This window comes from Cornus florida, unplaced genomic scaffold (assembly GCF_030987335.1).
Source record: "Cornus florida cultivar Cherokee Brave unplaced genomic scaffold, ASM3098733v1 CherokeeBrave_3.0.0_Hap2_Chr08, whole genome shotgun sequence".
NCBI lineage: Eukaryota > Viridiplantae > Streptophyta > Magnoliopsida > Cornales > Cornaceae > Cornus > Cornus florida.
Genome location: NW_026775578.1, coordinates 84,761,066 through 84,782,551, shown reverse-complemented (window position 1 = coordinate 84,782,551; position 21,486 = coordinate 84,761,066). Strand labels below are relative to the sequence as shown.

At 40.0% G+C, this 21,486-nt stretch overlaps 1 protein-coding gene across 2 annotated transcripts in view; it reads right to left on the bottom strand.

The window, feature by feature from the left end:
• Positions 1 to 21,486, bottom strand: part of LOC132268241 (uncharacterized) — an 86,156-nt gene that overhangs the window by 34,155 nt on the left and 30,515 nt on the right. For both annotated transcript variants that reach the window (XM_059769062.1, XM_059769061.1), the window contains one exon: positions 8,124 to 8,306. In XM_059769062.1, the coding sequence (XP_059625045.1) occupies positions 8,124 to 8,306 (183 nt within the window). The remainder of the gene's footprint in view (positions 1 to 8,123; positions 8,307 to 21,486) is intronic.

Sequence of the window (21,486 nt, the reverse complement as noted above, 5' to 3'; positions counted from 1 at the left end):
AATAGATTTTAAATCAGAAAAGAGAGATGATATACCATACATATCTTAACTCGCTCCAGAGTTATTGACCTAAGATGGAGATAACTGGGCCACACATGCAACATTACCTAAATTAGCTAAGGTAGCAATGGAAGTGGATGGAAGAGTAGTTTACAATGTTTGAATAAGCTCGCTAAGTTGAGTGGTGAGTGCATCACAAGAACAAGAATCAGAAGCTACATGTTCAGAACCAGTACGAGGTTGTGACTGTGAAGTACCATCGATAGCTTGATGAACAAAATTTGGCTTGCCATATTTAGTATGATTCATACCACCACAATGATTGCAATTCCTATCTCTATGTCCACTAGAATTAGAACAACCACCACCACGAATAATACCACGACCCCCATTGCTGGAAACTAAGGCGGAGGACTCTTTAGGAGTTACGGTAGAGCTTTATCCCAAAGAGGACCACAATAATCGAGAATATGCATTGGCAGTCGTAGGTAACTTCTTGCTAGCTAGAACCTGATCTTTAGAAGCCGCGAAGATCAGAGTCTGTTGTAAGTAATAAATATAAGTTGAAGAGAGAAATGAAACAAGTATAACACACATATATTATGTGGTTCAACCACTAGGGCCTACATCCACAGCACAAAAAGCCCAAAGGGCTACATCACTTTTATAATATTCTCTCTTTTGATACATAATACAATGGTGGAGGCTCCTCTATATAAAAGAAATGATGAGAATGGAAAGATATAGTGTTAAAAATGAATAAAGAAACAAAGTATGAAGAACACAAGGAAAGAATATACATGGTTCAGCCACTAGGGCTAAACCACGGCACACAAATCCCTAAAGGCTAAATCACTTTTATTATGAACTCTCTTTTTCATACTCAGTACAATGGTAAAGACTCCTCCATGTAGGAAAATAAATGATGATAATGGAAAGAGATAGAACATAGGAAACAATATCAATACTAGAGGACTTTTTTCTCCACTAATTCCTCTAGTAACGGTAAATCTTCAATAATAGGAAACTACATCAATACTAGAGGATTTTCCTCCACGTAATTCTTCAACACTCCCCCTCAAGTTGGAGCATGAATGGTATGAATGTCCAATTTGCCATTGAGACGACGAGTAGTGCAAATGATTAAGAGGTGTAACAAGATGACCTTGATAAAAATGGATCCGGAGATCCAAGAAGAGTAGTGGCAACCTCGATTAATGATGAGGTGTAAGAAGACGGCTTCAATAAAAATGGATCCTGAGATCCAAGAAGAGAACCAAAAATGACTGATGAAAAGAGCAAATGAACATCGAACCTCGTCTACTCTGATACTATTAGATTATATTGTCTATTGTATATTAGGGTTAGGGTTAGTTGTCTTCACCTACTCTCATTACCATATATGCCATTACCATATATAGGGGTTCTCCACACGTGTCCTCTCCTATATAAACCCCTCAGTACTCTTACATCATTACTACAATACAATATACAGTTTCTCTCTCTCTTACTTCTAACATAGTATACTTCTAACATGGTATTAGAGCAACTAGTAGTCTTTCAATCCATCGTAGTCACTGCCGGGGATGGCGCACTATCAATGCCATCCCCGGCGGCGGTCCGCCTCCACAATCATGGCCTTTTGTTCCGATTCGGGCTACCAATTTTCTCGATGCCATCCGCTCGATCCGCCTGCATCACGACATACCCGCAAGCGAGACCCCCCACGGTGGAATGGAATGAACAAATCACCTTCAATCTCTTTGTAATCTGGCCGGAAAACTCTGCATTGCCTTTAACCGTGGCCACTTCTTTGACTCGTCCAACCGCTGAGTCCTACAACTCATTCACGCGTCGAGCTCTTCCATTCCCAGTGCATACATCCCATACCATTCGCTCTAGTGTCCGGCTCATGATCTGCCTCATAGAACATTAACTCATGCACACCAGTGAGTTTACCGGCAGTCATCAATAGATACTTTTCCTCACAGTGTTCATGAGTTTTTCCCTTGGTCATCATCATCATCCTTCATGTCGCCGAAACACCCAGTCCATCTATGTTCTTACACATCTTTTTTTTTCACTTGTCGCTTGCTTCTGGGTGTTGCACAAAACGGCGAGGAAAAACATGGTGACAGTAAGGTGGTTCAATCTAGAGCAAACTCTCTGATCCGACAAGTCTAAGTCTTCCATCTCCTAACTTCGCACAGCCAACCAACGCGAAAAGTACGGAGTAGTACCCGTACACGAAGTTCATGGTGAACTTAACTATCGATGCCTCTATGCTCACCGGTCGCCAAAAACGTCACTGCGGGTGACCTGACCCGGTTTTCTTCAAATATGTCGTCGTCATCATCACTTCATCATGCTGGGTCGACGTCTCTAAGTTCTCCGTTGGTGGCGACGACGCCAAGGTGCCTCGCCATCAACGTTGAATCACCGCTGGCACATGTTTGATGAGTCAAGGTCGAATCATACAGCAGATCCACTGCAAGCTTCTCCACCTTACGTAAACAACTCTCGCTGCAAGGCTTCAAGAACCATCTCGATTCTCTGTTCTCTGCACCACCATCAAACGGTTTTGCTAACTGCCACCAAGGTGGGAAAAATTCAATCTTGGTGGCAACATATCTGGTGGAAGTGACCATGGTAACTCCGATGGCAGTGGAAAGAACAAAGTACTAACACCGGATCATCACCAGCGAACTCTTTATCTTCGCACCTAGAAACAGAACTCCGGAGCGCAAACGAGTTCACATATCGGACGGCCAAAAGCCGTCCTCGTAGCTGACCGCGTTGCTCTGGACCTCTCTCACTGCCACAACTTTCCACCGTTCTTGTTCATCGGTCGGCGTCTTGGTACTCACCATCTCTAGTCGAAATGACCATGGTAACTCCGATGGCAATGGAAAGAACAAAGTACTAACACCGGATCATCACCGGTGAAGTCTTTATCTTCGCACCCAGAAACAGAACTCCGGAGCGCAAACGAGTTCACATACCGGACGGCCGCAAGCCGTCCTCGTAGCTAACCGCATTGCTCTGGACCTCTCTCACAGCCACAACTTTTCCACCGTTCCTGTTCATCGGTCGGCGTCTTGGTACTCACCTCGTCTTCACTAGAGCATTCATATCTTCCTTCATCGCCGCCGGTCATCACTTTGTCAGCATCATCTCACAACTTCACACGCCATCTCGTCGCTTCATCCACAGAATCGCACAATTTTCTTGCTGTTATTCATCATGAAGTTCAGCAGCCAAGTTTTAGGTTTTGATGACTTGAATAGCGGTGGGGAGGAGCTCCAATCAGAAAAAGCAGATCTCAATTTGCAGCGTGTGGAAAGGGCCAACAATCCAACTATTTGGTATAAGAATTGTTTGGGCTGACCCGATTATTGAACAAGAATAAGAAGGGGAAAAAAAAAAATGATCTAACCCAAACCCCAAAAGCGGATCCAATCCAAATTTTAATCCTACCATATGGGTTAAGTATGGATCAGCTCCATACCCATCACAATAGTCAACAACAGTTCTGTCATTGTGCTTTCAAGCGCAACAGCGGTAATCCCGCACCTTTAACACGTGTCGGATCTTTATAGGTACGCCACCGTACTGCAAAGCGCCCCAATGTGTTGGATCTTTGGATACCTCATCAGATAACTCGTTTAGAGAAGTCCCGCTAAGGGATGCCCCAAAAAGGGAAGCCTCATTGGAAACCCAACGAGATGCCTCATTTAGAGAAACCCGCCAAGGGATGCCCCGTAAAGGGAAGCCTCATTAGAAACCCAACGAAATGCCTCATTCAAAGATGCTCAACATGTCTGATTAGCTCCGTCACCGCACCACCATGCGCCTCAAGTGGTAATCCCACTCTTCCATGTGCAAAAGCAATAATCCCGCACCTCAACGTGTCGGATCAGCTCCGTCACCGCGCCATCAGTGGTCATCATGCGTTTTGCAAAGCGCCATCAACGTGGTGAATCTTCACAAATTCGTCACCCATCAGTTTATCGTAGTTACCACCGGTGATGGCACTACCAACACCATCCCGGCTGTAGTCAACCTTCAAACTCACGCTCCGCACCTACCTCCAAGATCTTCACAAATCTTCACAGATCCACCCCACATCACATGACATATCAACATCATTGGAACGTCAAACACATTCTGCAACGGTGCCAGTAGTTGTGCCACGTCAATTGCCACGCAACAGAGGTTCCTACAGTAGTGCCAAGTCACCTGCCACTTCAGTTGCCATGTCATCAACCACGTTAGCATCAGTGCCATGCCAGCTACATCAAGGTGAAAACAGTTTTCTCTACCAAATCTTCTGAGCCACTTTTATGATCTCGTCTCCAAACTCAAGCTGGTTTCATACTTACCTTGAGTTTAAGGAGGTTGTTAGATTATATTGTCTATTGTATATTTGGATTAGGGTTAGCTGTCTTCACCTACTCTCATTATCGTATATACCATTACCATATATAGGGGTTCTCCACACATGTCCTCTCCTATATAAACCCCTCTGTACTCTTACATTGTTACTACAATATAATATACAGTTTCTCTCTCTCTCTCTCTCTCTCTCTTCTAACAGATACCATGTTAAAAATAAATAGAGAAACAAAGAATGAAGAACGCAAGGCAAGAATATATGTGGTTCAGCCACTAGGGCTGAATCACGGCTCACAAAGCCCCAAGGGCTAAATCACTTTTATTATAAACTCTCTTTTTCATACTCAGTACAATGGTGGAGGCTCCTCTATAAAGGAGAAGAAATGATGATAATGGAAAGAGATAGAACATAGGAAATGATATCAATACTAGAGGATTTTTTTCTCCACTAATTCTTCTAGTAACGGTAAATCTTCAATAATAGGAAAGTACATCAATACTGGAGGATTTTCCTCCACTAATTCCTCTAGTAATTCTTCAACAAATAGAAATAGAAAACTTGGAGGATTTTTCTCCATTGATTCCTCTAGCAAGAGTTAATCTTCAATAATAAGAAACATCAATCATTGGAGGATTTTCTCCACTGATTCCTCCATTAAATCTTCAATACTCCCCCTCAAGTTAGAGCACGAATGCCTAACTTGCCATTGAGATGACGAGTAGTAACAAGTGTGAATGATGAGAGAGAAGAAAGAAGGCAATAAACAATGCTACCGAACACACCGACAGCCTAAACAAGTCAATAAAAACAGCCAGAGACACGGCAAAGGAGAAGAACAATGCTACCGAATAAACCGGCAGCCTAAACAAGTCAACAAAAAACTATCAGACACATGGCACATGGCAAAGGCTAAGAACAATGCTACCGAACACATCGGCAGCCCAAACAAGTCACAAATAGTACTGAGAAACCCTTAGCAAGTTGGTAACATTCCAGATGCTAAGGGAATACCCGAAAATAGGGGTCTAAACCTAGGAAGAGAAATTAGGCTCTGATACCATGTTGTAAATAATAAATATAAGTTGAAGAGAGAAATGAAACGAGTAGAATACACAGATATTACGTAGTTCAGCCACTAAGGCCTACATCCACGGCACAAAGAGCCCAAAGGGCTACATTACTCTTATAATAATCTCTCTCTTAATACACAATAAAATTGTGGAGGCTCTTCAAACCTCATATTTCTTAGATTTCGTGATGCGCGCGCCCCGCCTGGGGGGGGGGGGGGGGGGGGGTGGGGTTCATCAGTCAAGTATTTCAATTCTCTACACCCTCTATTAACATCGTTCAGCTTCGCCGAAGTAATCAACTTAGGCTTATCATCATTTGAGTGATGGTTGTGGTCTTTTCTCAGCCATAGGTAAAGTTTGTGGCAGATAACAGATTCAAAAACTAATTTCAGACCAAAAATAAAAAATAAAAATAAGAATTAGGATCCAAAGACATAAGTAGAAGTTGGTCGGAAAGTTTAGATGAATCTGGAGGCAAGGAAAGTGCAAATTCTGAAAGCCCAAGCGACCAAAGACAGTTGTAGAAAGAAAAATATAATTGCAGAAACAGAATTTGCACAGAGAGTGTCAGCCGGACCCTTTAGTGCCAAAGAAATCGATCCAAATGCAACAAATCAGCCAAAAAGCAGTAACCAAGGTATTTCCCAGCCAAAATGCATCACATAGGATGGATCTTGACCAACAAAGACAACTGAAAACCCTCCAAAAATCAGATTGAAACCAAAAGGGCCAAAATCCAGAAATTCTTTTGAAAACTGAAAAATCCACTCAAACAGCTTAAAAATAAATCAAAAATACAACCATAAATCCCAGAATATTCAAGGAATATAATCTGATGGTCGTAAGGTTTTTCTACCACCTTTCCAACATATATATATATATATATATATATACATATATACTGAAATAATAAAATTACAATAATGCCCCAAAGTAAACAAGTAAAACACTAAACACTCTAATAACAAAAACTGAACTTTGAACTCAGATATATGATGTGTTACCTGGACTCGCCGGTGACGGCAAGGGTGTCCGTGTCGACACGACACAACAAGGACACGGACACGTGATCTGTGTCGGATCCTTCAATTTGCAGTCAGACACGGCTGCTGTGGTCTCTCAGGTGGTTCGAAAAGAAAATATGAAAAGCTTGTAAAGTCTGGTTCAATTTTTAGGGTTTCCCCATTGAAGAAGGTTAAAGAAGATGATTGGTATTGCGCACCTGATTATCGGCTTGTTATTTGTGCCTGCCTTGCATGTGTTTGACGTGTCTGATATACATACATATATGGCAAGTTGGCAACGCATTTTTCAACACCCCACACGTAATTGAAATTTGTAGGTAGGAAATCCATGGTGGACAGAAAGCCACCTGTCATATAGAATCTCAAACAAATCTGATTATTATTTTTTTTAATAAATTGTCAAATTTACCCTTTATCTCTTAGAGTTATATATAAGTATGTGTGTGTGTATATATATATATATAAACAGGCCTGAACTCACAAAAACAAATGCCAATGTTACCTCGGTCAGATCAAATTTTTTATTTTTTTTTAAAGTGTTAAAGTATCAATTATAATATATATATATATATATATATATATCAATTGATGCATATATATTATAATTGATGCTTTAAGGGAGGCAGAGGGAAGTTGGCAATTTTTTCAAAAGAAAACACTTGATGGAGAGGGAAACGTTTTGGATACCAATTCCCCATAAAATATAATACTCCGTACTGCATATCTACTTTACAGACTTCCTATATTTATTATATATATATATTTGTAATAGAGCTAAATTACCTAATGCAATGAGTGATGCAGCTAATGCCTATTGCCTATTGTCCTAGTCTGTTAATTTACAGTTGTACAAATAAAAAGGAGTGTGGTAACATAAAAGTTAACTCAGTTACTTTTTCTTTATTTTTTATTATTTTTAAGAAAAGACATGACAAATGAGAAGTCCTCTCTGACTCCTCTTTATTGAAAATTGTTTAGTACTATGAAGTACTTAAAATAATTTAAAGTACTGGCTAATACTTTAAAGACATATTATTATTTAAAGCTATTCTTTAACAAACTTTTTGCTAAGAAGCACAAAAACCTTTAATAATAATCATGTATATAGTTGAATATTCTTTGTCCATGGAAGTGTCCCAGTGTCCGTGTCCAACTTTTGGACACTTATTAGCCAAGTCCCCGAGTCCACTAATGTTATAGATTAGCGAATCCGACCTCTAGACACATACCCGTGTCTGCGGGTAACATAGGAAATATGTAAAAGCTCAACCCAGTCCAGATGGCCAGGATTTGTAAATTGTACCAGTCAGAAAAAAAGATTATATAATTTGAAAACAGAACTTCTATTTAAACATCACTAATAATGATTATTAACAATAATAGACTAAGAACGAAACAAATGCATGCCATACATTCCCAAAAAAGTAAGGGTAATATTTTGATCCACGTCTGTGCATAACAAAGATGATTCCCGACCAACTCTAAAGTTCCTACTTCCACATTATTGAATTAATTTGTTCTTGTCATTCTCTATTAAAACCTATAAATTTTAATACTTCAACAAAATGTTTTTACAGTAAAATTTCAGAGGCCAACAGGAAGTCCATATAAACAATATGAAAGTAATCTAACCTGGCCTTCTGGTCCAGTGAATTCAGTATCAATAGCATCACGAGTAGTGCCACTGATTGGACTAACGATTGTTCTGTCCTCTCCGACTAAAGCATTCAAAATGCTACTTTTACCAACATTTGGTCGGCCAACAATTGCAATTGCAGGAACATAGTTTTCTTCATCATCAAAATTCTCTGGACCCTATGCATAAAGCATCAATAAATACATTTAAAGACTAATAATAGAATCGATACAAGAATAAAATCTAGACAGCATACACGCTCACAAAGACTATCAAAACATTGAAGTGCATGACTGTAGAAGTAGAACAACATAGTTCACTAAATTCTGAGCCTCTTCTAAAGAAAATATCTTGGGGGTTAAAAAACTATCAATCGATTAGATCAGTCCCATAAAACATGGACATATTAAACAAAGATGCCACAGATATTTGAAATATATAAACTACCAAAACTTAAATTGCTGTAACTTCATTGGTTCATTAAGTTTTCCTTTTTCTTTTATTTCTTCACTATGTGTCAGTATGTCAAATCTCCGAACACTGATACATGACTAGCAAAGCCCTGTAGTTTCCCAGAATCCATTCTATAATAGGTTTCTGGAAATCCATTTTTGGAAATTGTATGAAACCTCACAACATTTAAGGAAAATTCTAAAATTTAAAAAAGGAAATCCAAAATCGTAGTTGAATATTTAACCATTTGTCACTCAGTTTTGATGCATCCCCAACAGTACCAGCTCATTCTGACAAAGCATCTCATTTCTCTGTAGGTTTTCCACTAAACTAGGAACCTTTTTTCTTATATTTGTGAATTTAATCACGTCCACAGAGGTTATTAGGATTGTAATAAGATCTACTTATTAATATTTAGGAAAAAAATAAGATCTACAACAAATACTCCAGATCAAATCATATCATTGATGGAAAAATCATGAAATCCAAAATAAAATAAAATAAAAAAGAAAGTTTTTATGCTACAAATAAAAATAAAAATTTGAAGAAGACCAAAGCTTGAAAAAATTCAGAGTAGGTTATTAGAAAACAATTAGAAAAAAGCAAAAGAAGAGAAGCTCGGAGAATTAGAAGCTAAAAATTGATAAGTAGAACCCATAAAGTTTCAGGTTACATCGCTAGGACTCGTACTATTTGGGAGGAGATGTCAAATTATGATTCCTTCCGGTCTTGGAAGGATCCAGAGGATGCAATTTTATACGCGGGGATTGTGGAGAAGAATCAAGTCTTTCAATTTCTTGCCAGTTGATCAACGAGTTTGATTATGCTCGTGTTCATTTGTTGGGTTTGTCTTCATTCCCTACTCTGGAAGATTCATCCTCTATGTGTTGTCAGATGAGAACCGTCAGACTAGTCCATTAGGTTGCTTCTGCTTATCGTTCTACCATGGCAATTCGTGTCCCTCACTCTTCAGAAACCGTACCATTGCAGTCGGTTCAGAGTTCTAGCACCGGCCATCATCCTGGACGACAACATTGGTGGTGTGATCGTTGCAAAAAGCTTGGTCACATCAAATCTCGTTGTTATGCACTACATGGACGCACATCACAGCAGAAGCATATGTGGCCTCGATCCTCTACGCATTCAGTTTCAAAGATGTACTCCTTGTCGAGTCTTGATGACTCTGCTTCTTCATCCTCTGGCATAATTACCTTAACTGGAACTGATTTGGACAAGGTCAACCATTTCTTCAGTCAAATGGAGGCATCATCCTAGCCAACCTCCACTTATGCCCACTCAGGTACTTTTGTATCTACACACAGTGTATCTACATCTTCGACACCATCAATCACTGTTTCTGGTGTTTCAGACAATAGGACTGGTATGTCCACCTTCTTCCACTATTATAGTATCTCTCTAGCTATAGCAAAGTACGCCTCACGAATGGTTCTTTATCTTCCATTGCTAGAAAGGGTCACATATCGGTTACTCCTTCAACTTTGTCATATACACTTCATGTTCCACAACTTACTATTAATCTTATTTCAGTTAGTAATGTTACTAAACAATTAAGATGTAGTGTATTGCTTTTCCATCTCACTGTGTTTTTCAGGATCTGGTGTCGAAGCGAACGATTGGCAATGAGTGTGAAGTGGACATCCTATACCTGTTGGATGATTCTCCTTTGTCACCTTAAGCACACTCAGTTTCCTCTTCTAGTTCTGTTTCATCTAATAAAGCCCAGCTTATGAGCTGGCACTTGCATTTAGGATATTTCTTTCAGATATTTAACATTTTTTTCCTTCTTTTAGCAATGTGGTAGTCTCAGATTTATCCTGTGAGACGTGTCACCTAGCTAAACATTTTCATTCCAATTATCCTACTAGTAGTAATAAAACTACTTCAGCACTTTTTGTTCTTATTTATTCAAATGTGTGGAGGCCTTCCCTAATTATTTTTTGTCTTGGATTTCGATATTTTGTGTTGTTTATTGATTATCGTAGTCATGTTACATGGGTCTATGGGTTTATCTCATAATGACCAAAAAATGAGGCGTATAGTATTTTAAATTTTTTGTGACAATGGTTCAGACTCAGGATGGTTGTACCATTAATAAATAAAAAAAATTAATCATATATAATCATGCTAAGGAGTACATTTAAGGAGAGGTACAACGGTTATGTACAGAACTTGGTATTAAGCATTAGATCACTAATGTTCAAACCCCTCAATAGAATGATCGTTCAAAGAGAAACAATCGCCACATCCTTGACTCAGCTAGAGCCATCTGCATTGGCATGTTCCCTAGTTGTTTTGGGGAGATGCAGTTCATACATCTGTCAACATAATTAATCGGACCACTTTTAGGGTTCTTAACTTTGCAGCTTTACTCTCAATCCTACATCTGATTTAATCTCATTTTTTGTTCCCCACTAGTCTTTTGGGGTGTGTGCTTTGTTTAGCACTTGGGATAGACTCGTACAAAGCTTAACCCCACAGCATTGAAGTGTGTGTTTTGGGGGTATTCTCAATCTGAAGAAGGGGTTACAGGTGTTACAATCCTCCCAATCGATGGTTTATATCCATGGATGTCTCTTTCTTTGAGCATACACCATACTAGAATGGTTCATTTGGTTCTCAAAGTGATTGGTTCCATTGAATATGAATAACGATCACCTCCTTCTGTCTTCAACTCCTCTACCTTTTCCTGTTTCCTCATCTACTATTCCTCCTCGTTATACCCCTCCAGCAGGGGAAATTGTTCGTTTTTTTACCATCATACGTTTTCCTATCACAACCAACAAACTGTCCCTTCAGCTCCAGCTCTACCTACTCAAGTTGTTGTTCTGCTTGATGATCAACCTATTACTCTTCAGAACAACAAACTTTCTTGTACTTACCCTATTTCGAATTTTGTTTTTAATTGTGCTCTCACCCTCCTATTGGAGTTTTCTTATTTCTATTGTCTCAATTCCTCTTCCTTCTAGTGTTGCACTGCACTAGCACAGCCTCAGTTGCATGATGCTATCACTGAAGAACTACAAGCACTTGAGCAAGTTTTAACTTGGGACATGGTTCTGCTTCCTGTCGGAAGAGAGATTCATGGTTATCGTTCGGTGTTTGCAGTTAAGCATAATCCAGAGGGATCAGTTGCTCTTATAATGCCCAATTGGTTTGCAAGGGTTATACTCGTATCCAAAGCATAGATTGTCATGAGACTTTTGCCCCTATTGCCAAAATGATCACCATCCGTATATTATTTTTCATTGCAATGATTCATTCTTGGCCTCTATTTCAGTTAGATGTGAAGAATGTCTTTCTCAATGGTGACTTGCAAGAGGAGGTGAATATGGCTCCCCCTCAGGCCCTTGCTCATTCCAGGATGGTCTTTTGTCTTCGCCGCTCCCTATATGGCCTCAAGCAATCCCCTCGAGTTTGGAATGATTGCTTTGGCATTGCCATGCTCTAGTTTGTTTCCATCAGAGTTGTTAAGTGCTGAAATATGCACATTTCAACCCTAATCTTGAGTATATTAGAACCTTATTCTATCTTTATTTTCCTACTTTAGTCTTATTTTGTGTTTTTCCCCTTTTCAGGTGCATAAGGTTGAAATGAGCTAACTCAGATGTTTTAGAGCCTTGGGAAGGTCAACCAAAGTCTTAGCGAGATGTTGGAGCAAAAAGGAGGCTGAAGCTAAAAAATTTCCTCTTAGATCGATCGAGCCAAGTCATGATCGATCATGCATGATCGATCCAGCCAGAACCATTGATGGATCGAAGGCCTTATTTTTATCCAAATAAATGTCTTTTTTCCTTATCCAAATAAATATCTCCCATCATTTGTGATTGACCCAACCCATTCCATGATCGATCACAAACCTTGTCCTTATCTTCATAAATATCTCAAGCCTTTGTCCTTATTCACATAAATATCTTTCACCAACCCACGATCGATCGAACCTCATTCATGATTGATCGAACTTGCCTCAAAATATGTGAAAAACAGAATTGAAGCCTCAATTCAGGGGAGCTCGTGGTGCAATCATTTAGGATCCTAGTGCATGAGGTCTGACCAATTTGAGGTCACTAGAGCCACTTATATAAGGGCATTAGCACATTTTAGCAAAAGGGGGTTGGACATTTTGCAAGGATTAGATTAGAATTAGGATTTTTTGGGACATTCTCTCTCTACATTCATACACTCTCTCTAGGGTTTCAACCAAAGAAGAAGAAGATGAGCCAAAGCTTGGAGATGGATTGTGAAGCTACCTTGATGACATCTACCTTCTGCATAAGTGGCTAGTTCTTCACTTAGGGCTTGGATGAGCCCTAAGCTTGTGTAATTAAACCTTTGTCTTTCAATTTTGGGGATTATTAATTGTGATTAGTGCTATGATCTTGTGAATTCAAACTTAGTTGTACCAAGGTTTATATTGATAATTCTTTCTATTGATTCTCTATGTTGATTGCCTGTTGTCTTATGTGTAATTAATTGAGGATTAATCTCTACACTAAGTGTTTTTTGTAATTGTGCTTAGTGATGGCCATGCATGGTTCTTTTTGGATATAATTGCTAATTAGTTTGATAGGTTATGCTTAGTCTTGATGGGTTGTACTACACCTTAGAGTAATTGTAGTTAGGTAGACAATTCATTCTTGAATTTGATAGTCCATGCTTATTATTGCAATCTGTATTATCCTCTTGATTATTGATGTGTGCTTGTAGCCACATTTTGATTACAATAGGTTGTCCTCATTAATTGAAGGCACTTGGTTTAGTTGCATGAACTTAGTGGTGCATTCCATGCCCTAAGCCTCTCTTCCTATCACTTATCTCTCATTTAATCTAGTTTTAATTTCACTGCATGATTCACATTGTTCACATTAGTTTAATCAATCAAATAAACATCCTTTCAATCTCACGCTCATTAATGTCAAGTTAGATTCCAAACCGCAAATCCCTGTGGACGATCCATTCTCACTATATACTCACGTATAAGTGTTTTGTGGCTTTTATAAATGCAAAAGTTGATGCCCACTTAGCACATTCTCAATTCTATATTATAAAACCTATTTTGGGTACGCATCAAGACTACAGCTGACCATACCTTGTTCTTATGCCATTCAAGCGGTAAGACAGTTGCTCCCATTGTGTATGTGTATACTATTGTTCTTACCGGATATGACACTGCAGGGATTGCTGAGGTTAAGAACTATCTTCGCCTCCAGTTTATGATTATGGATCTTGGCTCCCTTCGGTACTTCTTAAGCATTGAGGTGGCTTGCTTCAAGGCTAGCATTTTTATCTCTTAGCACAAGTATGTGTTGTCACAGGCTTATTTGTAATTACTAATATAATGTTGGGGGCTTGTGTGTAATTTTTTAAACTTATTAGACTTGAACGAGTTCCCTTTGAAGTCATAAGACTGTTTTAATGTGTAAAGATTGAATCTTTGAAGGAAAATACCTTAATCAAGACACCTTCGAAGTCACTAGAGTGTTGATACAATGTGGTAGAAGGATGAAAATACCCTTTCATTCTTTCCCCATCTCTCTCTCTTTCTCTACTCCTCTTCCTTCCCTTCTTCTTCATCTTCTTCTACTTTATTGTTGTTTTGATCATCTCTTAAAGACAACATGGTATCAGAGCATGGTTTGTAATGCTTTAGGGGGTGTAGTTGAAACCCTAGGGCAAGTCTGTGTAAACACTAGTGGGTTTGAAGGGTTTTGAATAGATTCCAAGATGGGATTTATTTGCAAGGAAGTAGTGTTAATCACATCCACACGTATCGCGGATCCAACTGTTTGATAAAAAAAAAAAAAAAATTGGCCTTGTCTTTGATCGATTGCAGTCTCAATCAGTGTTTTTCCGTGTTCGCGTGGTTCTGCAACAACTTTTTCTTCGTCATTCGCGATTTTGGTATGGTCTATTTGTTGCTTTCTAGGGTTTGTGTGGTCACTTTTTTATGCATCTCAGAAGACAGTAATCTCTCTAGTTGCAGTTGTTTGTGTGTTAGAGAGGTGGTTCTCTACATATTTTGTTGTTGTTTTGTTTCTGAGGAGTGTATACCCAGAAACTGTTTGATAAAATGTTTGGCTCAGAGGTGACTTCAAAAGAAGCTGGGTCTTCTCCTAGTGTGGCTCCAGTGTCAGGAGGTAGTAGTGATCAGCATCTAGACCTTCGTATTACGACTGTTAGGCTGGATGAGACGAACTATATGGAGTGGGCTCAATCTACTCGTATGCATATCACTGGTCGTGGGATAATCGACCATATCGAAGGGACTGTCAAATTTCCCTCCAAGAGCGATGTTGAATTCAAAGAGTGGAGTGTAAATAATGCACTAGTTATGATGTGGTTGTTGCAGTCAATGCAACCACAGATCAACAAGGGGTTCCTGTTTGTGAAAACAGCTAGAGAGTTGTGGAAGGTTGTGGAAGACACGTATTCCTCCGTTGGTAATTTTACAAAATTGTATGAGCTTTAACAAAAGATTTCACGATTCAAGTAAGAAGACCAAACTCTTGCTACGTATTACCACAGTCTACGTGGTAAATGGGCAGAGTTAGGGTCATTACCAAAACTACATACCTATGTGTGCAGTTGATATTAAATCATTTCGGGCTATAGTAGAAAAAATTCAAATCTATGAGTTCTTGGGTGGTCTGCATCCCAAATATGAGCAAGCCAGGGTACAAGTGTTAGGTAGATATCCAGCCACTACCTCTGCTAAAGAGGTGTTTACGTATATCCAAACTGAGGAGAGTAGAATGAAGGCTATGTCTATGCCTGTACACTCTTAAGCCTGAGCCAGAAGTACAATTGTCTGAAGTGTCTGCTCTTGCTACACAACAACAAAACAAACCCAACCCCCCAAACGGAGGGAAGCAGGATGATAAGAGCAAGTTGAGGTGTGACCACTGTGGGCGTACGCGCCACACTAGGGAAACGTGCTGGAATCTACACGATCGCCCTACTCCAACTTCTACCCATGTTCATGCAAATGTTAAGCCAAGGTTTGGTCTATTTAGGGGGTTATCTATGGCACATATTGCAGCGCCTGCTTCTGCTAGTCATGCCTTCTCAGGGTCACCGAGCTCTTTGTGCGGGGTTGAAGTTAATGCTCTTTGACATCTGCTAACTCAGAATGCCTCCATCTCCACCTCTAACTTTGCTCAGACAGGTACCTCTTATTCGGCACACCATGTGTCCACATTATCTGGTGGGACACCCTGGATCACTAATTCAGGAGCCACTAATCACAGAACTGGTATGGCATCTGACTTTTTCTTCGTACACTTTATGTTTTGGTTAGGATAAGGTTAGAGTGGCTGATGGCACCTTCTCCTCTATTGCAGGGAAGGGCACTGTTTTTGCCTCTCCTAATCGTACCTTATCATTTGTCCTTCATGTCCCAAAGTTAACTAATAAACTCCTTTCTGTCTGTCACATTACAAAAGGGCTTGAATTGTAGTGTAACATTTTCTCCATCTCACTGTGTGTTTCAGGACTTGGACACGGAAGACGATTGGGAGTGGACGTGAGGACAATGGCTTGTATTTGCTGGACGCGAGGCCAACTTCTTGTTATATTGCAAATCAATCTAGTGCTAGGAATAGTAATGTCAAGATCTGTTAATGCGATGGCATAATAGACTCGGTCATTTACCTATTACTATTTTGAAGCATGTGCTTCCCCAGTTTGCTTTTGTTAAATCTTTTGAGTTAAATTGTGAAACATGTGTTCTTGCCAACGTGTTTCTTATCTTACCAGTATTAATAAAAGTACAGCTCATTTGCAGCTTGTTCATTCTGATGTGTGGGGTCCTGAATCTACTACTTCGTTACTTGGTTTTCGCTCATTTGCTGTGTTTATTGATGACTTTACTCGTTATACTTGGCTTTATCTTATGTAAACCAAAGATGAAGTTCATTCCATCTTTAAAACCTTTCACAAGATGGTATGTACTTAGTTTGGCTGTCCCCTCAAAATATTTCGATCTGATAATGGAGGAGAGTTTATGTATGGTGGTCTTGCCTCCTTTTTTGCTAATAACGGGATTGTCCATCAAACCTCATGTGCCGATACACCACAACAGAACAGTGTAGCTGAAAGAAAACATCGTCATATTACAGAGGTGACCCGTTCTCTTCTAATTGGGATAGGAGTGCCTAAAAGTTATTGAGTTGATGCAACCTTAACGGCTACATACCTTATCAATCGCATGTCTTCTAGAGTTCTTGGCTATCAATCACCCTTCTCTGTCTTACATCATGACACTACCTTGTTTACTGTCCCTTCGAAAGTATTTGGTTGTGTTTGTTATGTTCACATTAATCATCGCAAGGCAAAATGGACCCTAAGGCAATCCAGTGTGTCTTTCTTGGATACTGCACCACTCAGAAAGGGTATCGGTGTTATAACCCTACCACTTGTCGTCGGTTTGTCTCCATTTGTTCCTTTTTTTCCCGTGCTTGGGATTCTCTACAGGGGGGCCTACTATTCATGTAGAGAATCCATCATCTACTTAAGGGGAATTTCCTCTTCCATTATATGTTCCCATTCAGGGGGAGCTTCTCATTGAGGTGCCTCTGTCTACTCCTAACACTAACGATTTGCAGCAAGGAAAGCAACTAATTATCTATACTAAAAGGGCAAAACAAGTCATTAACTCACCCCAGGACCAAGAAGTCTCCCTCGATCCAGGTAATCCCTCAGTTGACATTAACACTCCTGATTCTTTTCCGAATAGCATTCCTGTTGATCATGATGTCCCTATTGCCTTTCGTAGAGGTGTCCATAGTTGTACAAAACATCATATATCTCAGTTTATATCCTATGATGCCTTATCTCCAACATATCGTGCTTTCACTTCCTCTATCTTGTCTGTTTTTGTTCCTTCTAGTGTTTCAGATGCACAACTCCATGGAAGGAAGCCATGCTCGAGGAAATAAAGGCTTTTGAAAAAAATGATACTTGGGATATTATTTCATTGCCTAAGGGTAAGAAACCAGTAGGCTACAAATGGGTCTACGCAATAAAGTATCATGTAGACGATATCAGGCCCGGTTGTTTGCAAAAGGCTTCACTCAGACCTATGGGATTGATTATCAAGAAACATTTGCTCCAGTTGCCAAGATGAACTCTATACATGTCCTCCTTTCTTCAGCAGCTAATTTGTCTTGGCCTTTACATCAACTGGATGTAAAGAATGCTTTCCTTCATAGTGACTTGGAAGAAGAGGTGTATATGATTATGCCACAAGGGTTTAAGCTTGCTAAGCGTCATAATTTAGTGTGCAAGCTGAATAAATCCTTGTATGGGTTAAAGCAATCGCCGCATGCTTGGTTTCAGAGGTTTAGCACTGCTGTGAAGAGAGTGGGGTATACACAATGTCAAGCAGATCATACTCTCTTAATCAAGAAGCACCAGGACCGCACCACGGCCCTTATTGTATATGTTAATGATATTGTTATCACCGGAAATGATCCAGAAGAGGTTCATCGAATGAAGTCATTCTTGGGGACAAATTTCAAGGTTAAAAACCTCGGACCATTGAGATACTTTCTTCGCATTGAGGTATGTAGATCCAAGAAAGGGGTATTCATTTCTAGTAGAAATATAATATAAAAGAAAAATGAAAGAATTGTGTAAAGGCTTAAATGAGATGAATCACTTAATCACAACTCTAGTATTTATAGATAAAAAGAAGCACATGCTCATATTGCAAGAAAGGAAACAAAATCAAATCACAGCATTTTCTAAAGCATATTCTATGGCATATTCTATAGCATAATCAAATCTCTGCTAATATGATAAATCATTCCATAAATCATGGCTATCATATATGTTAACATCTGCATAATCAAATCTCTACTAATATGGTAAGTCATTCTATAAAAAATGGCTATCAATGACCCAGGCAAGAGGAAGGTGGTGAAGATGGCAGTGAGAAAATGGGCGGCTCATTTGGTGTCTCTAGGAAACGAAGATTGATTCTAAGACTGACAGTGTGGTTAAAAGTCTTTGGGGAAATAGCTTCGTGGAGTGGGAGACTCTGAATTCAGTAGGGACTTTTGGAGGCATTCTTCTCATGTAGGATAGGAGATGGATGGCAAAGGTGGATGTTTGAAGGGGGCGCTTCTCTCTGTCTTGTGCTTTCGAGATGGAGGATGATTTCTCTTGGGTCTTCTCTGGTGTGTATGGCCGATGGATGACTGCGATAGGCCTGTGCTGTGGGAGGAGCTTAGTGGGTTGAAGGGGAGGTGGTCGCTTTCTCGGTGCGTGGCAGGAGACTTTAATGTGGTGAGATCCCCGTCGGAGAGATCTACTGGGGGTCATGGACTCCGGCTATGATGCTTTTTTTGGAGTTTATTGATGGCCATCAGCTTATTGATCTTCCGTTAGAGGGTGCTACTTTTACTTGGTCCAGTGGTAAGGAGACGCCTACTCTTTCCCGCCTGGATAGATTTTTGATTTCTGGAGAGTGGGAGGAGAAGTTTCCGAACGCTGTTCAGGTTGTTTTGGCTCGGGTCACGTCGAATCACATTCCTTTAGTTTTGGACTGTGGAGGATTGAGTCCACATCGTACCCCTTTCAGATTTGAGAACATGTGGCTTAGAGCGGTGGATTTTCAAGGGTTGGTGTGGTCTTGGTAGGAGGACATAGTGGTGGGAACTTCGAGTTTTATTTTAGTAGGAAAGCTTCGCCTTCTAAAAAACAAGCTCAAAAAATGGAATAAGGAGGTGTTCGGTAATCTGGAATGGAGGAAGAATAGGCCCTTACTGACATTGCAGAGTTGGGCAGATTGGAAGCAGTGGGTGGTCTTGTTAAGCCTCAACGTAATAGGAGAGCAGCTTGTCAGGTAGAATGTGTTGAGATTGCGGTTATGGAGGAAATCTCGTGGCGACAGAAATCTCGGGCCTTATGGCTCAAAGAGGGAGACCGTAATACAAAGTTTTTTCATCATACTGCTAATGCCCTGGGAGGGGCAACCATATAGGGCGGATGTGTGTGGACGGAACAATGTTGATTTCTGAGGAGGAAGTGCGTACGAGGATCGTTTCTTTCTATCAAATGTTGTACACTGAGCCTCTTCATTGGAGACCACGTCTTGATGGTATTCATTTTGATTCTATTTCAGTTGAGGATAGGGACGGGCTTGAGAGACCCTTTACGGTGGAGGAGGTTCTTATGGCGTTGAGGAGTTGTAATGGTGAGAAGACTCCAAGTCCGGATGGCTTCACTATGAGGTTCCTTTTGGAGAGCTGGGGGGTGGTTAGGCAGGAGGTTATGGGCACTTTTCATGAGTTCCATTCTAATGGGAGATTCGAAAAGTCGTTGAATACTTTTTTTATTGCTTTTATCTCCAAGAAAGGAGGGGCAACTAACGTAAAGGACTTTAGACCCATTAGTCTGATCGGGAGTATGTATAAGCTCATTGCTAAAGTCCTTGCGTTAAGATTGAGGGAGGTTCTGGACGGAGTCAATTCAGAATCTCATAATGCGTTCATTGAAGAATTGTTTGAACTTGTCCAAATCAACTTGAGTTAAGGTAACTGTAGCAGAAGATGTAGAAGCAGAGTTGTCAGGAGGTTACAATGAGACTGGTTGTGTACAGAATGTGAAGAGGATCGAGGCTGTTGTTTCTGATGCGGTGAGCGTCCATGTAAAGCATAACAACGAGATTTGATGTGCCCAATTTTTCCACAATGGTCACACCATCCACGTTGTCGTCCCAGAGGAGGACCGGTGGTAGATTTATGAACTGACTGGGAGGGTGCAGTTCCTAAAAGGTTAGGAACCCGAACTGCCATAGCAGAACGATCAACAAAAGCAACACCTAATGGATGAGTCCGACGGCTCTCATCTGGCAACACATAGGAGTATGCATCCTTAAGAGTACGGAATAAATATAAGCCCAATAAATGAACACGAGCATACTCAAACTCGTCGTTCAACCCGGCGAGGAACTGAAACACTCGATTCTTCTCCACAATCCCTGCATATAAAACTGCATCATTTGGATCCTTCTAAGAGTGGAAGGAATCATAATATGACATTTCCTCCCAAATAGCACGAAGCTTGGCAATGTAACTTGAAACTGTCAGAGAAATCCTGGTGATATCTCGCCCCAACTGGAAAATCCGTGCATTATTCTGCCTTTGAAAATAAGTGTGTTGAACTGAATCCCAAATCTCCTTAGCAGTATTCATAAACATATAGCCAACGGCTTTGTTTGGTTGCATCGAATTGACTTGCCAAGACATAACCATAGCTTTATCTGCAAACCACTATGAATATGCCTTCTCTGACTCAACTGGCTCTTTCTCAGAACCAGTACTATAGCCAATCTTGCCTTTGACACCAATGAACATCTTAGCAAACTGTGCCTAAATCAAATAGTTGGAGCCATCCAACTTCACTTTCATGATTTGAAGAACTGGATTTTCTAATGAGTTGGTGGGAAAAATAGCACCACCACCCACAGAACTTGAGCTGAGAGAATTAACAGTCGAAGACCTGAATCTGTCACAATCTGTCACACGATAATAAAAAACTCCAAAAAACCACAAATTCAATTAATAAATCAAAGGGTCTCCTCAGACCATAAACAATAACAATGTCTCCTCAGACCATTCCCGAAAAATCCAAATATATACTTTTTTTTAAGAAGCGCTGCCCGCTTACATATAGCCAGACAACCTCCTTAATATCCGGAACCTCTCTGTAGACTAAAAAAAATTTTACCCAAGCCCTTCTAGGTGTTGGAGACCAACTATCCCAATTTACCCAACCCTAGAAGAGTAAAAAAGAAATTGTAAAACTTAAAAATACATGTTTTCGATCGCAAAACAACAAAACAGAAAAACATGTGTAGGCAACGTCACACGATGTCACAAAAAG